Below are 26,234 nucleotides of genomic sequence, written 5' to 3'. Positions count from 1 at the left end.
TCGTTGCTTCCGCTGCACTTTGATTATTTAGAAATAATCTAGAACTATTTTGTTGCAACTATAGCACAAACGTAACGCTTATAATAATAAGAAAAATCCGAAACGAGCAGGAACGGGGACTTGAGCAGAAATTGGGACATTCACCTTACAGGGTGACCCAGCAGGAATGCAAACCGTTTTCGTATCCCCGAGAAGGGGCGGTGCCGTCGGGAGCGGTGCCTCGGCGATCCAGCGACCCTCTCCGAGGTTCGTTGAAATCAATATTCGCGAGTTTATCGAGGTGGTTCTAGCCTCCTGGACCGCCATAACGTAACGAACGCGTAAACGGGCCACCAGGTACGCGGCAAGATGCGCAGCGAAGGAGACGAGAAAGAAGATGGGGGGGACGTGCGCGAATTTACGAGCGTGGATTATCGGTCGGTGAATATTCTCGAGGAACAAGCACCGCAGGAGGAGGATCCCAGGCCGCCTCGGGAGAAATTAAAGGTCGGCACCGGTTGTGAATATTCGAAAAGGCGATGGGGAATTACCTCCGAGGAGATTGCGCTGATAAGAAGCTTGGGGAGGAAAAGGAGCTCGCCGCGATTCGCAATTTCTTCGTTTTATCAGATCCTGGGAAAGGGTATCCTCCGTTTTACGCGAACGGTGGACAATTAATGCGATTCGTCGATTCCTACCCCTTTGTTGCACCGTGGAGAGGACTTAGACCGTGGTGGTCCAGGTCGCGACCTCCCCTAGAGAGAGTGCCAGGAAAGAAGATTCCAGCCTGTTTTATTGGGAATGGAGGTTAAAGTATCTGGCACGGGACCAGGCATTTCACCTAGGCCGTCGCATTCCGGGGGATGCACATGGCCACGCACATTATGTGGCTCTCGTGTAGCCTCGTGCGCCTTCCTCGCATACCGGCCACTTCCCCTTATGTACTCGCGCCCGCTGATGTACGACCCGTGTACACACGAGCGTGTGTGTGCGCGCGCGCGCGCGCGCGAAAGGGGAGACCATCGCCGTCGACGTCTATACGGGGGAAGCCCATGAAATAAATAGTTTGCGTCGCCGCTCTCGGCTTTGTGTCGTCCTTGTTGCTGCTTTCGATACTCGGCAACTTCTGCCGCCCCTTGTGCACAAGGAATGCGGAATAAGTGGGGCGAGCAAAGAATCCCGGAGAACGAAATTATTTACGCCGCGCGGCGGGGAGGGTGTGTAATCGACTCGAACGGGGGTAGTAGAAGCGGACGCTGCTGCTTTACGATTACGATTTATCACCGTCTTTGGCCGTGGAACGCGAAGTTTGCGCGACCACAGTTTTCCAGCGCGAGTGCTGTGATAACTACCTGTAATAAGATAGGACAGAGAAGACGGATCGGCGGTGGTGGCGCGCAGATATCACGGGGACGATAAGCGTATCGCAGGTGAGGTGGAACAAGGATCGAGTAATGGTCGGAGGATATTTGCAGCGGAGGTTGTAGTCGCACACGGATGATCCCATAATGCCATTAACGCGCCGAGCGAGCTGCGCTGGTAGTGGTGCAACGTCGCCACAGGCGGATATAAGCGGATAGCTGCTTTTTCCGGCATATGCTAATCTAATTAATGGCTACACTGACAGTGGATGCGGCGTGGCGCGTGCATGTGCGTGCGCGTGGATAGAGGCAGCCGAGTCTCACTTAAGTGGTTACCTGTGTAACTGGAAAAGATCAGCGACCAGATGCGCAGCGGCGTAGCCAGCGAGGACAGACAGTGCGTCGCGTTAACGAGTAACACGAATCAGCCCCGATTAACGAGAGACAGTGATTTTCTACGCCCTCCGAAGCTCGTCAAATCCTATCGGAATTTCTAGGAAAGGTGACGGTCATCTGGTCGGAGGCAGCGGTCGCTCGTGAACTTACAAACTTATAGTTTTCGCGGAAACGTATGAATGGGCACGCGCGGAACGGACTTGTCACAGTTCCAGCAGCCGAGAGGAGGAACAGCGCAGTCGGGACGAGAAGTTGCCGACGCGCAAAGTTTCCGGTAGCCCGGTCGCGGGGGCCGAATCTGAAGAAATTCTAGTTCCTCGAGGCGCTCGACCGTTCACGTAACCACTTGGCGACCTTTCCAGTCTAAATTGGCCGCTCGAGTCGGCAGACCGCAAAACGGCTGAAGTTTATCGCGGCATAAGAACGCAATGCGTCGTAAATGCGACTCGTTATCGCTCTCAGGCCATTCTCCCGCGTTACGAGCGTCGTTGCAGGGCAAAGAGTCGTCTAATTTGCCAACTGAGATGATAAATCAAGCGAAAAAGCCGGAGGCGAAGCTAATGGCGCTGCAGTTCCGTGTGCATTAAGCTAGATTATCGCAAACACGATTTGCCAGGCGAACGACGATAATAAACGCGGATTACGGATTAATGTACCTGTCGACGCAAGGAGCTGCTATTTTTCAAGCAATCGAGCTAACGCGCTGTCCTATATACGCGTCGTTCGCAACTTTGCCATTACAGGGACGTCGATCCTAGGCAGCTGCGCGCACAGCACCGCACGGCACGCGTGTGTCCTGACACGCGCGCTATCAGGGAGGAGCGACAGGCTCGGTATCGGGCGATCCAAGCCGAAACGCAGAGGGGAGACTAAACTTTTCATCGATAGCGACGACGATAGCGCGTGCAGACGCGAGGGGTGCCGCGATAAAGCCAGCCAGCTCGCTTGTTTACCGATTTTTCCCGCCTACCTTCGCGGCCAACCAGTTCTCCGGATACCGGTTGCTCTTTCCTGCCTGCAAACTGGTCCACCCATGCACTCTGGTCACCCCCCCCCCCCAGCTGCCCAGAACCGCCGACAAATTTTTTCCACCACCCTCTCCTTCCAGTAGGAGAGTTGGAAGGTGGGTACCGGTCGAGAGGCCATCATGGGTCGTGAGCGAATTCACGTAGGTAACTGGCGTGTATGGTTCCCGCGACGGAGATACGGTCGACGTGACTCGTTTTATCTATGCGCATACTTGACACCTATACAAGTCAAGTATCTCGAGGCATTGGCAGTCAGCAGGAATCCGTCTGTTCCGTTCGGTGCGATTCGCGGTTCGGATCGGCTGGCGTGTAGGTACCTTGACGCGCGATAAGTGACGGCTGCTTATCGGCAGCTATTTATTCACGCTCATTAGCACCCAGTTTGCCATCGGAGAGCCTCGGGCCGATCAGGCCTTCGAGGATCCGATCCGCGTACGCGGCGCTTGTGGATAAGGGGCCAGCGTCGCAGCGTTTCCTTTTCCAGAACTCTCGTCCATTCCTCGCGCTGTTAATGCGTCTCGGGATCTCGACTAGCAGCCCTGGCAGACGTGATTGGATTACACGTGTTCCGGGGAAGTCGGAGCGGCGAGCTTTTCATAATTCCGCCTCCGGGGGCGAATTTTCCGTTTATGAATAATTGTCGAACAACCCGGGCACCTGTCTGAAGAGGGGACCTGGGAATACGACCGACAGACGGGCAAAAGCGGTCGATTAAATATGACTGAGAATTGCTATTCGCGGCAGGGCGAGAGGGCTCGGAACAGCGGAGGTACGAAAGGGCGGCGAACACTGGCCCGTGGCCACCCCCGGTCGCTGCGAATAACCAGCGGTCTATCGGTCAGAATTCCCGAGGAACGGAACCGAAGGGACAGAAGCGATCGGTGTCCCTGTAACGTCCAAGGAGCTCGCGCGGGTCAATGCTGGCCGGGGATAATTGGACGGTGAACGGATTACGGAATAAAATAGCGCAGGGCAGGAGGAAAAATACTTGACGAAGCTGCGGGTAAAAGTTCCGTTTCCGTGGTTGGTTGGAAAGTGCCGTTGTCGCGGCTAAATCGAGCCACCCTGTATACGCATTCATGCATAGTAGATGCGTTCCCGTCGTTCGCAAAGAGTCGCAGACGCGTTTATGTAGACACATCCATACGTATGTAGGCGCGCGCCCCCTCGCGCGGCCGGCCGGCCGGCACATGGCCGATGATGTTCTATATATAAACGCGTTTCTATGTACAGCCGGTGTGTGTATGTAACGCCAACGGACCGGCAGATATTCCGATCGATCGTACCCGGGTTATCTGACTGCCAACGAGAATTCATTTTCCCTTCCAATTCGTCCCTCCTTCTCGCTCCTTCGAATGTATCTCTCCTTCCCTATCTCTCTCTATCTCTGCTGCTCTCCCGCGCACCCATACCGCACACCCACTTTTCCTCTCTCCCAGCCATGCTCGCCCACTCTTTCCCTCTGTCTCTTTCGTTTCGCTTCTCTGCTTCCCCCTCCCCCACCTCCACCTCCTCCTCCTCCTCCTCCTCCTCTGTGGCTCTCTATTCCCCTTTGCTTGCTCCGTGTTTCACTCTCCTTCCTACACGCATGTATATATACCTAATGGATCCCCGCTCACGTACACTACCGCTCAAAAGTTCGGTCACGCATGTCGATGAGAAAAGGGTTCTTGAATTTTTGCCCGCAGCGAAAGATTGATGGCCCTCCTCTGCGCGCCGTTTTGAAAATAAACGTTGTTTATCGAACGACCTCCGCGGACCGGACCGCACCAGACCGTACCTACTGTACCGAAGCGTTCGCTTTTATCGCGATAGCCATGCCCCTCGCTGATACTTTATGGAACATGCCCCGATTGATACGTTTCCCCGTTTACGGCACAAATAACAGCAAACAACTCTGTCGATGGCTCCCACTAATTTATCCCCGAGTAATTCAATGAAACTGCAATTGATCGTCGCGATTCTTTGCGATAAATCACTTTACGACGGCCCGACCTCGTTGTTTCTAAAGGGAACGGAAGTTAGCGTAACTTTTTGGGGATACTGTATTCTCTCAACTTTTTTGCGTAAGGTACAGGACACAACAATCGAATTTTCTGCAAAAACTTGAGATTCCTATCTACGTTTAGAGCCAACGATTTCTCTTATTCCTATCGGAGAACGGCAATACCGCGGTGGTTAACGGACACAAAATTTTCAGAGAGAATTGTATTTCAAAGGATCGCGATGAGTTTCGTGAAATTTCGAAACGACCGATGCAAATTGCACGTTCGATCGGGTCAACTGCCCATCAATTTTCCTCGGGTGAGATAATAGCAGCGCAACTAATTGCGAATTTCCATTCTTTAACGATCGAGGGGTTGGAGGGGACGAAAAGTCTGCGTGAGCTTTGTGCATCGCTCAGCGCGAGCTATATTTTAATGCTACCGGTATAATTGGCACGAGAGAACGATCGCTACGACGATAATTCCGTTCTACGTTCGCGCGAGCACAGTCTGTTTATCGTAAAAGTATTAGCTCGCTGCAGAAGCATAATGCTGTTTTCTGCTGCACGAATGGAGGATTTGATAAAGAGTGTACCGCGTGGCCTTTACAGCTCAAGGAACGAGCTGTAAGCAATAAAATGCCACGTACGCGTAAATGGCTCAGCCATGTTTGCAACACCGGACCTTCCCGTGCTACTAATGCGAAATTGCGCGATCGCGTCCTATCTTCCGCCAAGCTTGATAAGGAAATAGCATTAAATCCTCCATTAAAGGCGGAGGTGTGAATGAGAGACGGAATCTGATTGGCAGTGGAATACTTACACGTCGTGGCGATGAAGCGGTGGGATTGAAACCAGTTCGAGCCGGTGACGGTGGTGCACGGTGGTTTTATCCCATGAAAAATGGCCGCGGCGGCGTCCGTCGCGCTTGACTTTCACTTACTTGACACACCACAAAATAATCATTGGCCGAGCCGCCGGTTTAAATGCGGATACATCGCGCGCGCGGGCGCGACGCCCCACGAGAGCCGATAGTACCGATAGTTCTGTCGTAAATTTTCCTCCGCTATTAATCAGAATAATCCTCCGGTCTCCCGCGTTCCCTCACTGCAACAATCATTCCCGATGTCCACTGGGCCTCTCGAAGCGGACCGCTGTCGAGGTCGATTCAACGATTCTCGCGGCGATCGCGGTATCGATACGCGCCCAACTTCACGCGAAATATTACCATGGCAATTCAGACGTAACTATACGTACGCCTGCTAGCGACTTTAAAGCTTCAACGCACGACAAACCCGGCTTCTTGGCACCTTTCTCCCGAACGCTTTGCCAACGTGACGCGCAGCGAATTCCCATTAAATTTCACTGGCCACGATCTAACGCGCGAACACGGTCGACCCGGCGCGAATAACCTCAAACTCTACCGCGGATACTCGAGAGCGTTCGCGTGAAACATGGCCGGCTGCTTGACCTCGCGCGCTCAAAGAGACACAACTGTGTCAAACTCGATAAGAGGAGCGGCTAGGTTAAAGCTGGATCCTCGAGCGAGTGCTCCGGCCCCCGCCCATCCTCGTCTCGCGTCTAACGAACCGGCGAATTTGAACGAGCTCTCTCTCTCGGCGGACTACTTCACGTGCCAGGGTCGTCGCGTGGCAAACTTCACGACGAAGCGACCGCGATCGTCGAGATCTCGAGAATCGTCTGTCTCTCCTCGGGGTCCAGGCTTCGGACGTGGCTTTCACAACAATCACCTTCATCCAGCAGTTCGTGGCAGCCTCCTCGTGTTCCCGGGAGCAGGTGAAACGGAGCACTGGCGATCCCGGAACTTGCGGAAAAAAAAAAAATAACCCACGGAACCCGCGCAACCCACGAACGAAGGAAAGCCGGCACGAAGCGTCACTACTCGTACGCCGCGGGTACGACGCGGCGACGACGACGATGGCAACAATAGAAGATCTTCGCCGCGGGTGGGGTGAGAGTCGCGAGGGTGGGGGCACCTTCACCCTCGACGACGATGACGACGACGAGTCGGCAAGTATAGGAGACGGAAACGCGCTGACGATCAGACACCAACTGCGATACGCGCGACCCGCAGTGCTGCCGTCTACTGGTGCTCCGCGAGCTTCGTGGAATCGCCTCCCCCACCGCCCAACTCCTTCCCTTCCACTCTAGCCGCCGCCGTCGAGCAACGGAGCAACATCTCTCCCCCCTCGCTGCCTCCGTCGCCGGACCAGCCCTCCCACTGCCACCCTGCCCTACCTCCTGCCGCTGCTACCCCTTTCTCTCCACCCCGTTGCTCCCAACAACCTTATCCGTTACCACGATCCCTGCATCTCGAGACCCTAGGCAACGAGCAACCGCCTTCGAAAGCTGGCTGCGTCACGCGACCCACGATAATACTGCGAACGTAGCTCTCGTTCGTGCATGCCCGATAAACTCTCCAGTTTTCTTTCTCGACATTTCCCTCCCCCGGTCACCCTGTGATTCCCGAGCGTGATTCGGGGGTTAGGCGCTTCGAGAGGGAAATCAGGCGAAGTTCCTTCGGCTCGTTAAGTTTCCCGAGACTTCTCGATAGGATAGAAACGACGTTCATAGACCCTTGGTCTCGTCCCTGGATTGTTTATCACTCAGCTCGCAGAATTTCCACGGACGATCAGAAATCGAATTGAATCGCGGCATTTGATAGTATAATTTCCCGCGTTGCGGAAGCGTCGCGCTCGTTTGCATAACACTGCGTCCACAACGGAATCGGGCCGAAGATTGATTAAACCCCCTTTCTTCGCGGAGAGGAGCAGGGGACGGGCGGGCGTAGAAGTAGGGGGAAAAGAATGGGAGGATCTTTTGTGCTTGGCTCGGCGCGATCTCACGGACCGATGGTATCTGGAGCAAGTTCGCATCGCATCGCTTCGGTCTGGCTCGAAAGAGCGCGTCTCCTTTCGCGTCCACCGTCTGCGAGAGTGCCTTTGCTAATTTCACCGTCGCGTGTACGCGAACAGGAGCCGACATTGTACACGGAAACCCATTGTGAGCCGACGAACCGTGAACGAAATGGCTACCTTTACGCTTTACCGGCTACGGGCACGCGGAATTTATTGGCAATCAATAGCGAGCAGGAGCCCAGCCGCTTTCAGGCGACGACGATCACCGCTCTCTGCGCGCTCCTGGATCCCGTCCAGATCATTCCTGCCGTCCTCGAGGAGATCTAGTCGATGCGCCGGGCCAACCCATTGCCAGAGTCTAACGCTCTAACGTGTCTAGCCTCTAACGTCTTGATTGTCCGCTGGACTCGCTCGCGGAAACTTTGCCACGAGCACCGCGGTGATAAATATTAGGTTGCTGCAAATGTAATGGCCGTTTTCTACAATTTAAACTTCTCGGCTTTGTAGCTTATCTCTTTTCCGTGCAGATAGCGTTGTATCTGTATCATTTGAAAAGTGCAGGTCTCACGCGTGATTTGGCGTGTTTAATTTCTGTTATATTGTGCAGTATACGTAATTAAAAACAGTTTTAACTGATTATGGAAAATAAGGGAATTCGAATAATTTACTTGTATGAGTTGAAACTTGGTCACAGTGCGGCTGAGGCAACGCGGAATATAAATACTGCATTCGGCAATGGTACTGCAAGTGATCGGACCACTTGGTTGGTTCGAAAAATTTCGTTGTGGTGATACGGACCTCGAAAATATGCCTCGCGGCCATAAGCCAACAGTTATCGAAAACGCTATTTTGAAAGACATGGTTGAAGAGGATTCGCGCCTAATTGCTCGGGAAATCGCAGTGAGAACGAATATTCACTATTCAACTGTTTCCCGACATCTACAGGCCATGTAAAGTAAGAAAGCTAGACAAATGGGTCCCACATGAACTTACTGAAAAGAACAAAATCAGTTCTTCTTTGTTTTCTCGTCATAATAATGAAGGCATATTACATAGACTAATTACTTGTGACGAGACATAGATTCTTTATGACAATCGACGACGTTCTGCACAGTGGTTGGATGCAGATGAAGCCCCAAAACATATGCCGAAACCGAACCTTCATACGTGAAAGATTTTAGTGTCTGTATGGTGGTCAGCAAGGGATATTGAGCACTTTTTATTTTAAAACGAAGTGAAACCATAAATTCAGACAAACACTGTCAAGAAATTGATTTCATATATGAAAAACTGCGTATTCAACAGCCGGCATTGGTCAATAGACGCGGTGTGTTATTGCTTCATGATAATGCTCGACCACACACTGCAAAACAAACCTTTAAAAAGTTAGCAGAATTGAAGTACGAAGTTCTCCCTCACCCTCCTTATTCTCCTGACCTTTCACCTACAGTCTACCATTTTTTTCAAGCACCTAGATAGCTTTTTGGTCGGAAAAGTGTTTCGAGAAGAAATCGCTGTAAAAACTGCATTCGCTTAATTTATTGCCTCTCGTACTCTGGATTTCTTTCAGAGAGGCATTGGTGCACTTATTTCGCGTTGGGAGAACTGCATCGAAGTCGATGGTGACTATTTCGATCGACGAAATACGTATCAGGTTTGTGAAGTAAAAGTTTAAATTAAAAAATTAGAAGCGGCCATTTGATTTGCAACAAGCTAATAAAACGGCATATTGCCGGGGCAACGACGCGAGAGAAGTGGTTGCTTGTACAGGCGATGGAACACGGAAGGTAGGGCGAGCAAGTCGCGGGAGCGTGGCGGCTTTATTTATGCGGCTTACAAAGTATCGATCCGGCACGTCATTCGGGAGTAGTTCGGCCAGCCGGGAACTTTGTTGTTGGGAACTGAAAGTTTCCGCGCGGGGAAACTCCACAGCACAAACAGGTGGAACGGGCGATGAAGGCCTTCTGGCGCCAGCCAATACTATGCGCTCACCTGTGTGTGCGTGGCACGTTACCCACACGTACGTGCGCGGATGTGTACATACGCGAGCGGTCGGTGGCTGCACGAGAAACACGGACGGGTTACGTATATACACGTGCAACACGCTACCCCCCGCGCGTCAACAATATTGAGAGAGTCGGCGCGAGGGAGGGGCCGCAAACAACCCTCCGCCGCGAGAGATTCAAGGAGAAATTGCCAGGGTCAACCCCTTCCATCGGGAGATGCCGCGGAATAAATGATCCTGCGCCCCGCAATATCAGCCTCCGCTATTCGCGAGTAACGCTGGATTCGCGGAAAAGGGAGGAGAAGTTTCCGAGCTACTGCACCGGGCTACGACTCAACCGTTCGATGTTCCTACAGGGTGAATTTCTGCGACAGATTCTGCTTGCGTAATCTTCCAGGCGACGACGGCCAATTGAAACGGACCTTCCGGCACGCGCCTCGGGAACAAGAGAACAACCTCTGTATAGCTCTGCATAGGTACATACGCCCTGGCTTTAATGGCGAGCTGACTATTAATCAAAGCCGCCGGGAAAATGATACTTGAGCTGGAATAATTTATTCTCGAACGTGTGCTGGATGCTGGGAGGTATCGCAATTAATTTACATGCCACTTTCCACCAGGCATTTCCCCTCGTCGCTTCTTTTTCTTGCCCTCGTATCGGGGAATTTAATGAATCACCATCTTCTCCCCCCCCCCCACCCGCCCAGCCTAATAGTTGGATCTTAATAGGGTTCGAGTCTTCCGGGCCCGTCGCGATTAAACTTTCATGAAACTTCTGATGCAAATTTAATTACCGCGAAATTGAGTCGCGCACAAAGGGACGAAGGAGCAGCAGCGGCGGCGGCAGCAGCAGCAGAAGCATCCTCGTTCGTTTGATCGATTCGGGGAATTCCGGAGCACGAGTAGCGCGCACGTTCGACTTTCTCTAGAACGATAACACAGTTCGACAAAATTTGACTTTTTTTTCGGACTTGTAACATTGAATGGCCGTTTCTTATAGGTTTTCGTGCCCTGGTAACGAATCCGCAAACCGTTTGTCGCCATCACCCTCAGTTTTTGAGAAATTCGATTTTGAAAAAAAAATGCAAATTTTCAACTTTGAACATCTTTTGCGTCGAAACGGTAATACTTATTCGGTTGCTCGTTGCGTGAAATTATTCTATGAACCCTCCCGAATACAACGATATAAATTAATATTGCATTAGGAATATTTAAATATGTTTAAGCGTCGATCAAAGGGAAAAGGACACCCGAAATGCACCCATTTTTGCAGATGTTTTTCAATTTATTTCTAAAATTAAGGGTCCAGGAGAAAATCTGACTATTCCACGCGATGCAGCAGATATTTTTCCTTCGGAAAGCATTAACAGAAGTGGTAAGTCACGTTTTGTTTTCAATACAGAAGCGAAATAGTTTGGCAAAACGTGCGGCGCCGACAGTGGTAGTCACGCGCGTTCAGCAATTGTGTTACGCTGGGCAGCAGTGGATCGCGCGCCGCCGTTGACTACCACTGTCGGCACCGCGCGTTTTGCCAAATTATTTCGCCTCTGTATTGAAAACAAAACGTGACTTACCACTTCTGTTAATGCTTTCCGAAGGAAAAATATCTGCTGCATCGCGTGGAACGGTCAGATTTTCTCCTAGACCCTTAGTTTTAGAAATAAATTGAAAGATATCTTCAAAAATGGGTGCTTTTCGGGTGTCCTTTTCCCTTTGATCGATGTTTAAACATATTTAAATGTTTATAATGCAATATTAACTTATATCGTTGTATTCGGAAGGGTTCATAGAATAATTTCACGCTACGAGCAACCGAATAACTATTACCGTTTCGACACAAACGATGTTCAAACTTGAAAATTTGCATTTTTTTTTCAAAATCGAATTTCTCAAAAACTGAGGGTGATGGCGGCAAGCGGTTTGCGGATTCGTTTTCATGGCACGGGAACCTATAAGAAACGGCTACTGAATGCTACAAGTCCAGCTGGCTGTCGAACTGTGTAATTGGCGTCTAAAAGTGTCGAACGCGATAGTCTCCTCCGTGGGCTTCGCAGACAAATCGATACGATCCTCCGGCGAGTAATCCAGCCATCTGGGCGCCGTCCGCCTCAGCAGACTGTAACGCGCTATTAATAAGCGAAAGTATTTCCGTCGATACGGAATAAATGGGAAGGCCGGCTGGTTCCTGGACAGCATCGTTAACGATTCACTACCTTCAGGTAAACAGAACAAAATGGGAGAAAGGGGTATGTTGCATCAGCGGCTAAAAAGCGGGCCAGCATCGAGGGCGTGCGGCAAGGGGTGTCGACTGGCAAGACGGAACTCGCAGAAATTCCAGCTAGTTCGGCAACGAAATTAACCAATTCGCTGGCTGATGTTTTGCGTTAGCTCCGGCCGGGCAGGGATGTGTTTCGCGCCAACCACCAGCCACCCCCACTATCCGCGCCCCCACCAGCGTGACCTGCCCGAGAATCAATACAGCTACCGACCGCCGCCCCAACCCTATCCAGCCAGCCACCCCTGCCCCACCTATTTTCCACGCTACGCACCCCCTTTCGCCATTCTCGAGTGCCGATTCCCATTCTGGGTTCGCAGCTTCAGCCCCTATCTCCCCCTCGCCCGCTCAGCCCCTGGCGCCCTGCACGTTTCTCTTTCTGCCATTCTAACCCCCAGGCCTGCATTCTCCCCTCTCGCCGTAGCCACCCTCCCGTTTTATTCCGTTCCAGCTTCGCCGCTCCACCCAGCCCACCCTCGCCGTCCTCCCACGTGCCACGAGACCCCGGTCGTTTTCTTTCGTGCTCCTGCTGCAGACTCGGCCAACCACCCCTATTGGTTGAACGACCCTCTAAAGCGGCTAGATATCCAGGCAAGTATAAAGATGAGACGAGGCCGACGAAAACGGCAGGGAGAGAGGGCTGCAGAGAGGGGTACCTAACGTAGAGACATGAGGAAGTTTACGAGTCGAACATTCCGGGTGAACTTGAGCGAGTCCCGGCGAGATTGGCGGCGAGCCAACCCCCTCGCCGCACAGTGGGCCGGATTTAAAATTTGGCGCCTTTTGGGTCTTTTCTTTTAACATATCGGAATAAAATTTGCGCCAAAAAATAGGGAAAAATTATTCCTTTCTAATGATGTATAATTTAATATTTCTTACATTTATTTATTTATTTATTTTTCATTTTTTTTTTAACTTATTTGTGATAGAAAAGAAATTAATTCTGTTCATTGGTACGTTATTTAATGCCCTTTTCAATAGTTTAAATGGAATGTGCGGGGAACATTTCGTTTCCAAGTAATAAGCAAAAGTCGAATAATAAATGAATGCAGCCAAATATCGTTTTGTTTAAATTAAAGACCAATTCTATGCGCTGAACATCATCTTCTATTAGTTTAAACAGTTACAATTTTTAAAGTAGGACGAAGTAGGATGTGGTTTTTACATAATTATGTAGAGGAGGGTGTACTGAAAATATTCCAATTGATTAGAAGTTGGGACTCGTTGGGACTTGAAAGATATTCTTTGTCAATTTTAAAAAATATCGGAAATTTCCTCAATATATTTAGAATTATTTTTCAACACATCATTTACATTAATTACTAATAGAAGATGATGTTTAGCGCACAAAAGTGATCTTTAATTTAAACAAAACGATATTTTTTTCGATTTTTTTATAGAGTTTTGCTTATAACTTGGAAACGAAAAGTTTCCCGAACATTCCATTTAAACTACTGAAAAGGGCATTAAATAAAGTCCCAAATAAACAGAATGAATTTTTTTCTATCACAAATAAGTTAAAAAAATTGAAAAATAAATAAATAAATGTAAAAAATATACACCATTTTAAAGGAATAATTTAGTCCTATTTTTTGGCGCAAATTTTATTCCGATACCTTAAAAGAAAGACCCAAAAGGCGCCAAATTTTAAATCCGGCCCACTGTGCGCCGGCCCGGGGTGTTTGCCCGATATTTGCCATTGGGATGAATCGACCTGTCTCGGCTGCTGCTCGGCTCGATTGTTAATCAACCTCGGCACGCGCGCTAACGGTAAACCGATACTTTTCGATGATATTCCGGACGAGCGTTTGTTCGCCGAGCAGCCTTTAAAGTGGCCGTAATGGTCGTTTCCAAGAAGCGTCTCCAAACTGCAGAGCAAGTTCCATTACGAGCGGAGCGGTCGCTGGTTTAATCCCTTTCGGCGAGTTTTCCAACTCGTCTAAGCCAGCTCGAAACTTGCCGACTTGGGGCCTTCGGGCCAAGCAGTATACCGCGAGTCGCGAATTCCGCCGACTTTCCGCCCGGCCTTCCGACAGACTCCGCCTGCAGCACGCGCTGCAAAAATTCAACGGAGGAGACGATCTTCTCGGAGTTTCTCCAGCGAAGAATCCTCGACAGGGACGTGCGAGAAACGCGCGTCCCCTTTTGCCGCGTGAAACGCGAGCCCGGACCGTTAGGGCTTCCAGGCCGTGGTTGGTTTCAAGTTAACGGGTGGCGAAACGCAATTTTCGGGCTGGGTTCCAGTCGATCCCTGGGTTGGGTAATCGCAGCCTGGCCGGCTAGCGGATTCCACGCGAAGAAAATGAAATTTGCAGAACAGTCGCGGGTGGGCTGGCTGGAAGGTTTCTCTCGTATTAACGAGATTGTAAGGTGGACGGATGAAGAGAATCCGGAGTTCTTCGGGATGGAAGTTTCGTCCGGGGGCAGGAAGAAATTTCAAAGGGGGGAATAACTCTTGCTGCAGACGTCGGTAACCCCGGCCACGTCGGAATCGAAACTTTCGGAGAATTGCTCGCTAACGATAGAAAGTTTCCAGTCGTCGAAACGTCAGGGACCAAGGGGCAACCAGGTTCAACGGTTCAGTCTTGCAACTTTGGAAGATGCCTTCGGATTATCATTTCCCAGGCTCCCTTTGCGATCGAATGCGCAGATTTCTTAAAGTCGCGAGTCCCTCGAGCTGTCTGACCACGAAAAATCCCGATAGAAAGTAAGTTCGAGCGCTCGTCGGGAGCAGAAGTTCGGGACTGTTGATGACGACGGTCTTCCCGCTCGAGGAGGCTGTCTGGCGTGTTCGATTAGCCGGGAAGTCTGGCCAGGAAATCGAGCGAAGAGGACGCGAAGAAGGTGGGGCAATCGTGTTTAGGAGGAACGGAAGTCGGCCGCCAATGTAGCAACGGGCTGGGCTCTATTCCCGATTCCTGAAAGCTCGAGGGTGCCGCAAACACGACTTTATTGATTCGCCGCATTAAAGGGAAGCGGTCGGTTCGCGCGCGGACGTGTTTCTTCTCTGCTCCTCCCCTGCTTCGTTTCTCGCTTATTCCTCTGGTCCAGCGATTCTCTCTCTTGTCTCGAAGGCTGACGCTCGACGCGCGTCGAACAAAACAAAGACGTCCCCGCGAGCGGCCTGGGTTCACGGCGACGAACGATAAGGTGATAACACGCGGCCCGATACGTCGAAAGTTACTCTGCTCGTTATCTCGCAGGTGCGAAAGTTTCGTCACCCAAGGACGGAAGAGTTTCCAGGCCACGGGACGGACTCGTTCGTTCGTACTCTTTTAAAATTAAACCGAGGATACGTAGCGCGGAGTAAAGACTGTCTATGGCAAACTTGGCGAGCGGAAATATTAATGAGACGACCTCTGTGACATAGAATTCTATTCTAGAGCCGGCAGAGGGGTGGGGTAGAGGAACGGAGTAATGGCAGCGACCGTTTGTCCGTTTCTTTAGGAGCTATTCGCTGAAATCTCCTTCGACGCCGAGTGCAAAGACACGACTCACGGGCATCGCTAAATAATGGAATAAACCGCGCTTAAAGGCGAGCCGAGCGGCCCTATCTCTGCTCGAGTTACGCGTTTACTTGGACGGTGCTATGGTGCCTCTCGATTCGTGACTCGGAGCGATGGAAATTGCGAAAGGCGACGTCACGAACTTGGACAGGCATTAATCAAGCTAACGGTCCGCTGCGAGCCATCGGCGGAAACTTGTTCTTTCCTTTCGATACCGCCAACTACTGTCTGCTGGCGTTTTCGCAAACGCTCGCTATTCCGGAGCCACTAACGAGTGGGAACCGTCTGTGTCTGCTCCGCTACCCGCGGAGCCGAATACTCTGTGTAAGTAGCAGCGCATAAGTCGATCGAGCTGCCACCGGAACGCGCGCGAGTTTCCACGGTTAGGCTTAAATATAGTGCAGGAAAGAACGAAAAGTGCAGCGTGACACACTGCTGCCAGGCAGTCACCTATTATCGTAAACTACATAGCGATTTAATAATAGAACGGAATAGAATTTCACTCACCACAACGAGCGCGTGCGTCAGAGCAGTCGACGACCTCGACCTCCTCGGTGTCATGCCGACGACCTCGCCTCTCATGATACTCTCCACGACTGCGGAAAACAAAGGGTTTCTCGTTTTTATTCAGACACAGGTACTCTTCTGTCTCAGTTGCCGAGCTACCGAAACCTGCCGTCTCTCCGGCTGGATCGATCGTCAGATGGACTCACCTCCGTCGCCAATCAGCCGCATTTGTACTAAGCTGGGGTCCTCGTTGTGATCCTCGAGAACCGTGTCGTCGGTGACGGTCAAGTCCTGTAATTGCATACGCACCCGCTATGATTCAGCGCCAGAGGACGTGGATTATTCGAGGGTAGATCGCGCGATCAATTATTCATCGATGTTTCCGCGATCCCGTGAAGTGGGAGTCGCGTTTTCTTGCCGGAGCGACGCGTCGAGAGGGGACCGGCGACAGGAAAGGGATCTTTCATTTTCACGTGGCTGCTGGATTGAAACATCAAGCTACGCACTCGCGAACGGGCGATAAATCTTTTTCATGAGCAATTTATGGCTGCCGCGAGCAGACGTCTCGCTTCGAGCAGAAGCAACCTGACAATCTCTTGTCGCCGAGCGCGGCGTGTCTGCCAATTTACGGGGGTTAAAGATCGTCCCAGTCGATGGACTGACTGCTCGTTAAGACGTATCACGATCCCAGCCGCGTCTGTCACCGTGCCCGACCGATCGACGATCGCGGGGACCTTGCGCAAAACTTTGACGACCAAGGACTTTGTCGCTGCCAGTCCGTTGCCGCTTTTCCTCGTGCAAAGTGAAAGTCTAATTGTAAGAATCGCGGACCTAGACGGCGCGAGCTGAGTGGATTCGGCTGAAGGAGCGATAGGAAGCGAAAAGGGCAGTGACGGAGTAAGTCTCACCTTGGTGGACTCGTTGTAGCCGACAATTACGGCAGTGTACCATTGCGTGGTGCCCTCGGCCCGATAAACCTCGACCCTGAAGCCAACCAGGACGCTCGGCGTGGTCAGCAGGATCCTCTGCCCGTCCTGCATCTCGGCCCATCGCCTTACGGCGCTCGCCCAGGGCACCGAGCCCTTCGTCAGCTCCCAGTCCTGCTGCAAAAACGACAACCGGTTGAAGCCTCGTTTATGAGCCTTCGGCGAGAAACGCTAGAAGAAAAAAACCGATGGTAACGATGGCTTCCTGTGCTTTTTCCCGGGGAGAATTTATTGCGGCAAGAAACTGATTCGATTCAGTCGTTAGATTTCTAAAGAAGGCCACGTACATCGAGGTGGGGAACCGTCGGCGTCGTCGGAAGGGAATTAATTCGCTTCGCGCGGCTTCGACGGTCGATCGTGGCCAACTCGGCCGGGGGGAAAAAAAAAGAAAAGAAGAACGTTCGTTGTCCTTCGCGGAGGAAGAGGAGGAAGATGGAAGAAGAGGACGCGGAGGAGGCCTGGCCCCTGGCCATTGATCACTTTCTATCTTATAGGTGGTTTATACCAGAGCTTCCACGAGGCGGTATCTGATGCGATACTCGGCGTGGTAATTGGGTGATCAATTCTTCTCCGGCGTGGCGCGTCGCCTCGTTTCATTAAGCGTCTACGCCTCGCCGCCAAAGTGAATCTTATCTCTCCGGCCGCGGCGAGCGGATACTTTTCTCCTTTTATTAAAACCGATAAGCCACGCCGATCGTAGGGTCACTGGGTAACAGCGTCTACGCGATCTCGTATTTCTCCCGTTTAACGCGGAGCGTGTACCCCAGCACGATCTTGGTTGTGCAAGTGCCTGCAGCGATCGGCGGAGTTGTCTCGGGCGATGCTTTCCCATCGGCGGCGTGTAGGTGAATGCAAGCACGATCGTTGCGTCAGCGTCTCGTTACGTCATCATCGCGCCCGTTACGTCAGACGCGTTGTGCAATCACGGTGCCAAGCATGACGGCGGTGCACGATAATGGCAGTAATATAACGGCAATTATAACGCTATTAGCGAAGCGTCGGGAGCACTTAACGGCTCGACCGCTGCGACGCGACGCGCGCCGACGATTTGCCTGACGTCGCGCGTACCTGGCATCAGCGTCGGGCGAGGGAATCAATTTCTCACGCTTGCACGCGCGGCTCCCATTATTCCAACGGTGAACACTGTGCGTACCTAGCGCTTCTCCTTCTGGGAGCTATCCTAAAATTAGGGACCTCGGTGTGCTGGCGATCGAGGAGAAAACGGACGATCCTCTCTGCTTAGGCAGAGTCGAATGTTGGAAGGAGAAAAAGGAAGCGATGGCAGACGTTCCCGGCGATCTTTGGAGCGGAAAAGCGGGGAACGAGACGAAAGAAAGGCATAAAGGCCGTGTCGCGATGGTTGCGCGGCCAAGGACCGTTAGGCAGAACGGGAATATGTTGGCGCCTCGCGTTGGCCATTCTCCAACGCGTTCGGGGCGACGTTGGTGGACGAGCGGTCCCGGACACGAGTCACCAAACCGGCAGAGGCAGCTGCCAGGGAAACACGAGCAAAGCGGCTCTCGGTGAAGCTCCGCGGTAGATATCCGCGAACGAATCCCCACGTGTTCGGTTCTTTCCGGGACGTACGTGTCGTCGCGGCGCATCCACACGGTCCCCTCGGTATGCGTGCAGCTAGGTATGCGCCCCGAGCCCGAGGAACAGCCGGCAGAAAGAACCCGTTGCATTTATAGTTCAGGGTCAGCAGACTCGTCGCTCTTCTGCGCCGCGGCCGACCAATTCCGAGATACCTTCTCGAGCTCCTTCCTCCACACCTACGATCATCTTTCTTCTCCTTTCTGCTGCCCTCTTCTTACCTCCGCTAAACCATTCCGCCTCCTTCCCTCTCCTCCGCGCTTTCGCTCCAGCTTATTCCTACTCGTCATCTCCTCTCTTTTCGTTTGCTCTTTGTTCTTTCCCCTCAAGTATCGTTACCCATTTCTTCACCTCCCGCCGCATGCCACGTTGTTGCACAGTTGCTCTCCTATTTTCTCGCTTCGCGTCGTCCCCTTTACCTCAAATTCTTTCCGCTCCGCGTCGTCGCATCGAGGCAGAGAGAAAGTGCGGCCGCGGCTATCGGAAATCGATTGGCCAGCGTGCGATGGCCAGGCATCAGCGATTTCCAGTGACCCGAAGATGTCGTCGGGAACTAATTCGGACCGCAAAAGCTTAACATGGCCGACAGCAGTGTTCGCAGCAGTTCGGAATTGAACGGGTGGGCCGGTTGAAGGGAGACACGCCGCCGCGACGCGGCGTTCACCCCGTCGAGTGGAAGCTAATTCCACGGCGATCGTGTTTAATGCGTAACCACTGTGGAGCTGTTCGAGTACTCGGAACAAGCGAGCCGAGCCTGACTCGGCTCGAAGAACCGAACCGAGCCGAGTACTCGAAAAAAGCGGGCGCCTCGAGAGAACCGAGTAGCTCGAAGAAAAGCGAGAAATCGGATCGTCTGCGTTGCCAATTCCTACTTGGATCACATCAATTTTTTCGGTGGATCAATGCAAACATTCAAGCATGTGAGTAATTAAAATGTAAACTGCAAATGAAAGTATTCTCTAACTATTGGAAATAAATAAAGTCGAAGTAATAATAATAATAATCATTACAAACCATTATCAAGTATATAAACATATTCTAAAATATGCGAAACATTCAAGCTTCAAACTACGCTCGGTTCTTTTGGCCGCTCGGTTTTCTTCGAGCCGCTCAAAAAAATTCGAGTTCTCGGTTCTATTCGAGCCGCTCGAAAAAATTCGAGTTCTCGGTTCTATTCAAGCTACTCGGTTCTATTCGAGCCGCTCGAAAAAATTCGAGTTCTCGGTTCTATTCAAGCTACTCGGTTCTATTCGAGCCGCTCGAAAAAATTCGAGTTCTCGGTTCTATTCGAGCCGCTCGCTTCTTTCGAGTACTCGGCTCGGCTCGGAAACCGAGTCTCGACTCGGTCCGGATTTCAAGCTACTCGAATATTCGAGTACTCGAACAGCCCTAGTAACCAGCCAGGATCGGGTGCACGAAACTCCGTTGCAGCTGATCCTGACCGGGGTCTCGGCGAAACTTCTCGGCGCACGTGAACCACTTACAGTCCCCGCGAACCTGGGTAAACTTTTAACGGTAAAAGTTCCGCTAGTTTAATTACTTGGAAACAATTCCCCGCATCCACGCCCGCGAGCTCCGACGTAAAAACTTTTTCGAGCACGTTCGACCGCCCCACCCACTGGTCGGCGAGGATTCACTCATCGATTTATCGCTGCTGATAGACGGGGCTATTTACCGTTTCTGCTCGAGGGGCGAACGCGAACTTCCGATTATTGGGAAACACGATTGTTTAGCTCGTGGGATCAGCCAACTCGTCGAGAGCCTCGGATCCACGAGTACCCACTCCCATTTCGAGCGCAATAATTCATCGAAATACCACGCGTCACTGCTAACCCGTCAGCCAGGGTCTGGTTGACCTAATCGCGAGGTTCGGCTGCCGCCTAGGATCATCGCCCCCCGAAAGATTACACGCAGACGCAGCAACGACTCCCCGGAGCCTGTCGGATAGGTCAACAGCCTCGGAACTTGTTCCCAAGTTTCCTCTCCTCCCTAACGAAGTAACTTGCCAGTTGTGAAGTGGCTTGGCCGCCCGAGGAAACTCGCGTGGCTATTAATCGGCCAGGAACCCTATCGTGCCTAATCAGTGAGAAGCTGCAGAGTATAGAACTGGGCCGTTTTAGAATACTCGAGACAGAGTGGAAAACGTACCTACCCGCTTAATCCTTGCCCGCGACGCGACGAATTCAACAAGCTAGGGGGTATAGTAGGCATGGTAATACTCACGGTGAACTGTTTCAGCTTGGAGTAGTCGACAAAGTCCAACCTCCGATCCTGCATAAACTCGAGGGGCATCGCGTCTTCCGGTAGCTCGGCACGCGCCACCAGGGGGTAGAATGTCTGCAAGTGGATTCCAGTTGACCGACAATTAGAGCACGCTCGTTCTTCGCTCGCTATTCGATTAGTCGCCGACCCGCGACGGGTAATGAAAATCCCCGTAAAAAAACTTGAAAAAAGTAAAAAAATTACGCCAAGTACATGAAATCAAATAAATCACAAAAAATATAAGATAATAATAATAAGAAAAAGGAAAAAGATGTGAAATCAAAATCAGCTGCAAGTACATAAAGGCGTCAAGTATTTTGAATAAAATTTTTATTATTATTAAAATATTTATTTGTATAATAATATATCTGCTTAATATTGTTTAACACATTTTTTATAGTATATGTAGTTGTGTCATAAGCGCAGTTGGAAAGCACCTTTATGTACTTGCAGCTCATTTTGATTTCACATCTTTTTTCTTTCTTTTATTATTATTACCTTCTATTTTTGTGATTTATTTGATTTCATGTACTTGGCGTAATTTTTTTACTTTCTTCAAGTTCTTTATGGGGACCTCACTTCTTTTTACAAAGATAATTTGCATAGTAGGGAATGACTTCAGGTAATTTTTAATATTATATTTATTATTACCTTCTATTTTTTTCATGTACTTGGCGTATTTTTTTCTACTTTTAAAATGACGTTTAACAGTTTTACTAGTTCCAGTAATATAATACAAATTAAAAACAGTTTGATGATATACAAACATGTTGTATTTGAAATTTGGCCAACTTACCTTGTGTTTCAGACTGCATTTTGGTTGCAATTCAATGGTACAACGATACATATTTGTAAAAACACGTGGCATCTCAAATTTTGACAACTTATCTAATTTGATTATAACTTGACGGTAAGCTGGCAAAATTTGGAGTGGTTTGCATAGCGAAGAAAGAGATTGACGAACGAAACATGTGTTAGTTCGTTTTGTCTGGAGATATGCGTGTAACGCGTATACGTATTATACTGACGAAAATTTTCTTGGAGAAGAAAAACAAAATCTTACCGTTTCCGACAGATCCATGAGACGATATTACGATATCTCTGTCATGCGTGCACCGATTTTATTGAATTTCGTCTCATTCGAAAGCTTATACGCGGTCTACATCAGAAAAACGCCTTTAAATTTATGAAATATTGCTGGCGTGATGAGATATTAATGAAATAAGTTTCAGGTAAGGTCAGATTAGCCGAAACGACGAGTAAATGATAGCGGTAGCGACAGTCGACATATACAGGGTGTCTTTCATGTACTTGGCGTCGAGACGCTACCGCGTCTCTACATTTCCGGCTAATTGCGATTAAAAGTCGGGTCCACAGAACAGGGAACCGTGGCTCTAGACGCCGGCAAGATTGCGGGCAGTTTCTATGGAAATCCGCCGGGAAACTTGAGATTGCAATTTTCCGAACACGTTCTCGCGAGGGTGGACAGTTTGGAAGCCTCGCGTCGACGATACTCGCGAGGCGTGGGCGTGAAAGTCGTGGAGGGCTGGACTAATCGATAAGGCGAACTTGGAAGAAGCTGCGAGGCGAATGGAAGAACACCGGCAGACTTACGAGAGCTGGCCAGGCGACCGTGTTCGCGACAGCGGTGGCACCCCTCAGGGGTTTCCCGTTGATACGGTGATGGTGGTGGTTGTTATTCGCGTGGTTGTGGTGATCGATGGCGATGAGGCTGGCGTGCCTTGGATCTGGTCGCTCGGCCCAGTAAAGACCTTTCTCCACCAGGAAGAACGAGAACACCGCGTCCCTGTGCGGCGATAGCCATTCTCTTCTTTGCCACTCTACGTCGTCGTATTCCACGAGGATCTGTAAGAAACACCACCGTTAAAGTCACGAATCCGTCGAACGCCACGGTTCGATGGCTCCGCGCGTCTACTGGCATTTCGATCGTCTTTCACCCCGCTAAACAACCGTTCAACTTCGACCTTATTCTTACCGCCAGCGACAGAGACATTTCTATTCCCGAGGCCGCTAACCAGCGACGGGGATTCATCTTTGACCTACATTAAAGCCCCTTCTATTTAGCGGCGATGTGTCGCCGCGCGCTCGATCGTGAAAAGGAAAGGGGAGTCGATAATGCGATTCTTTGATCGTAAAACGACGCGACGGGGAAAAAAACTGGAAAGCGGAGGCAAGGAACGGAAGCTTGACGTTGCCCCGATTAATGATATCCATTATTCATACACCGCGAGCGGGGACGACGTTAAAGGGGTGATCGAGGATGGAACGGTGAATTCTCACGGTCGGTTTACTCCGGGGCTTCGTTAACGCGATAAATTCGACGCCAGGGAACAAGTAGCAACGAGCGATCGCTAATTGAAGGTCGGCCTGCGCGTCGACTATTAAACGCGATCACCGTGTCAAGCATCCCGATGAAACTGACCAGCTTCGATTGCCACAAGGTATTTCCGGCCTCGTTACGGCCAGCAACACCGGACTATCTGCACAATCGCCGGTAGAAATGCGACAGGGAAGTAGCCAGAAAAAAGTTCGAGAGGCGATGCCACGCGACCCTGCTTATTTTCGCTCGAGATTTCCTTACCTCCACACAGCGCGGGTGGACGAGAAACAGGGAAGTGGGTGAAACGCAGCCAGGCGTTAAAGTAGGCAAACGCATTAAGGACGTACAATATTAGACAAAAGTATATGAAACTTGAAGTACTTGAATATCTCTGCGTTACGCATAGTAAATCTAGATGTAAGGACCTCGAAGGACAGTTGGAGTCTTATTTTTGCTCCTAGGAAGGTATTTTTCACTATACAAATGCTTTCTCAAGCATTATCTGCTAAACTTTTGGCAGTGAAAATGCCTTGAATTCACAATCTTCTCAAGTTATAATTTATTTCTTTAAAACGGTGTAGTGAAAACAATTGAAACTCGGCAGATACTTTCATCTACTCGTATACTACGCGTACAAAAAAATTGAAAACATTGGTACCATTTCTTCAACACTTTTTCAGCTGTTTTATCTGTAAAGGTCGTCTCTTTCCATAAGAGTACGTGTAAAATCAGTGCGAATTAAAATCGTTGTAACTCAGCAACCGTTGTATGAATTCGTTTAAAATTTTTGGAGCACATCAGGAAGATTAGAAGGAACATTCTCACAAATTTTCATCGACTTGGTACCACTCTTAATCCTCGGGCGGGCGCGCCAATGAGAGGTACACGAGCAGGTGCGTGGTGAACTCGGTTCATCAGTTGAAAATAATCATTTCAGCCTCCTTATTACACTTCAGAAACGGTTTCTCCGTTGACAGTGGTAACTTAACTTAAATGCGACGGGAAAATATTACCAATGTATCCAAAAACGCAGTAAATTTATTTAAAAACACAAAAATAGTATACGTAAAACATTATTAACATCAAATATGAAAATCAACTGGCACAAGCATCATAGAGGGTTCTTGAAACACACGATCGCTCGGAGAGAATGTTTGTCTTACCGAGACCTAATGAAGGAAACACGGAGATCGGCGAACGGAGTTGAGAAAGCGCGCCCGCTCGAGGGTTAACGCGTTAGAGCATCCAGACGGGGCACGCTGAAAAGAACGTGAGAATCCTAAGACTGGAGGTCACTCTATTTCTACCGGTCCCATTGATGGAAGCCTGAAGTGGAACGCCGTCTGGCCCATCCAAATATGTTTACGTTGATTCTACGGCTAAGTCAACAAACTGCCGCACGAGCTCCCGCAACAACCCTCCCACGCGGCTCAGCAAACTCAAAGGCACACGCGTGATCCGGCGCGGCGGTCAATTAAACGATAAATCAACATTAATAGGCGCTACTACTTAGGTCCTCGAGGCCGGCGCGGCGCTTGTAATGCGAGCGCTCAAGTGCCGTTTGCGCGAGCACTTTGCGAAGAGCATTTCGGCCCCCGCGCGACTATTCGTTCGTCTTATTCTTTCGTCGACCTTTCGGAAGGCCTGGCGCAGCCTGAGTAATTGCGCCCGCAGATGGCACAGCTAATTAGCGCACAAACTCCCGAGCTAATTATGCGGTATACACGCGGCCGGCGATTATTGCGCGGCGATAACGTCAGTGTTTTCGTTACTGACGGAACTCGCAGCGACGGGAACGCGCGACGAATCGGGTGGAACCGGTCCATTTGCATTTTGGAATAAATGTTTGCTAAAGGACGCGTCTCCGGCATCAAAGGGTCCATTTACGCCGGTGTCTCGCGTTCAGCGTATGGATTATTCTGGGAAAATGAAAGCTCCAAGCTGGGACCAGTTTTTCCTGGCATGGTGTTGGGTTTTGTCGAAGGCAGGAAAAGCGAGCGGTCCGTGAAAAGCGCGGGGAAAACGAGGATCCGGTTGTTGAAGGTTTGCCCGCCAGGCGGCGATACCTGTCGGAGTGGGGATCAATAATGGCCGCCAAGGCGTAGAGGCTCCGCCCCCCTCGGACGTTGTGGCTCCGCCCAATCCGTTGCCAAGGCAACCGATCGTCGTCCATTTTGGTCTCGCGACCTACCACAACCTTCTCCTACTGGGGACGCGAACCTTCCCTCCCCCCCCCCCCACTAGGGACACCACCTTCGACCACGATTTATCTCCCCTTATCCCCTACCCTTTGGCCCGACGCGACGCGCGCCGTCGCGGTCCGTCTCGCGTTTCACGTTTCGCGTTTCCCTCGTCTCGTCTCGCGCAACAGACGGGAATTGAAAGGGAACGGTGCGCGCGTGCTATTGTTCCCTCCACCGCTCGCTACACACTGTTCCGGGCCCTTTTCTACGCTTCTCAATGACCTGTAAATATTTAAACCGTGTCCAAGAACCACCGGCCGAGCCCCCTCGAAGCTTCCGTGACGTTAATCGCCGCCGTTCCAACCTTCCGTCCGCCTAACGACCGGAGGCATGGAAAAGAGCCGCGTTGCCCCAAAGATTCTAGAGCAGAGATAGCAGCCATGCGTTGGTCGTTGCTGCTATAACCGGTGCTGGGATATTTCGAACACGGGTCTCGTAGGATCTCTCGCGTGAAAGCTTCGACGCTGTACAGAATCGAAGCGATCGTTAGCGATGTCAGGGAAAATGTTTCGGATCAAGTTTCAGGTAATAATTCGAGTCTCTTCTAATACGAGACCCCAGCTTATCTCCGCTACAGAACTCTTGAATGTCACAGCGATGCTATGCAGGGGAAATGTCCCAATTACTGCCAGCGCCCCTATTGCTGCCACTTCATTTATTTTATTTAATAAACACGCAACGTATGAAGAATAGCGTAAAAAAGAATTTATCATAAATTTGGGACTGTTCTTCTTATTATTGTAGTACATTCTTTATACGTCTATTCTTCATACGTTACGTTTTTTTTAAAGTGAAATAGATAAAGTGGCAGTAATAGGGACACTGACAGTAAATGGGACATCTGCCCTATTTACTAACTAACTGTGCATTTGTTGCTTTGTCTGCACAG

At 50.5% G+C, this 26,234-nt stretch overlaps 1 protein-coding gene across 5 annotated transcripts in view; it reads right to left on the bottom strand.

The window, feature by feature from the left end:
* The window catches only part of Kdm3 (Lysine demethylase 3), a 187,974-nt gene that overhangs the window by 136,610 nt on the left and 25,130 nt on the right, over positions 1–26,234 (bottom strand). For 3 of the 5 annotated variants that reach the window (XM_076824963.1, XM_076824965.1, XM_076824964.1), the window contains exons 2-6: positions 22,376–22,627; positions 20,723–20,836; positions 16,829–17,077; positions 16,127–16,211; positions 15,921–16,009 (exon numbers count right to left, since the gene is read on the bottom strand). In XM_076824963.1, coding sequence (XP_076681078.1) covers positions 15,921–16,009; positions 16,127–16,211; positions 16,829–17,077; positions 20,723–20,836; positions 22,376–22,627 — 789 coding nt within the window. The remainder of the gene's footprint in view (positions 1–15,920; positions 16,010–16,126; positions 16,212–16,828; positions 17,078–20,722; positions 20,837–22,375; positions 22,628–26,234) is intronic. The other 2 variants (XM_076824966.1, XM_076824967.1) reach the window with 2 other exon arrangements.

This window comes from Andrena cerasifolii, chromosome 13 (genome assembly GCF_050908995.1).
Source record: "Andrena cerasifolii isolate SP2316 chromosome 13, iyAndCera1_principal, whole genome shotgun sequence".
In the NCBI taxonomy this organism is placed as follows: Eukaryota; Metazoa; Arthropoda; class Insecta; order Hymenoptera; family Andrenidae; genus Andrena; species Andrena cerasifolii.
The sequence above is the reverse complement of the archived record's forward strand: the minus strand, read 5'-3'. Positions and strand labels throughout refer to the sequence as shown.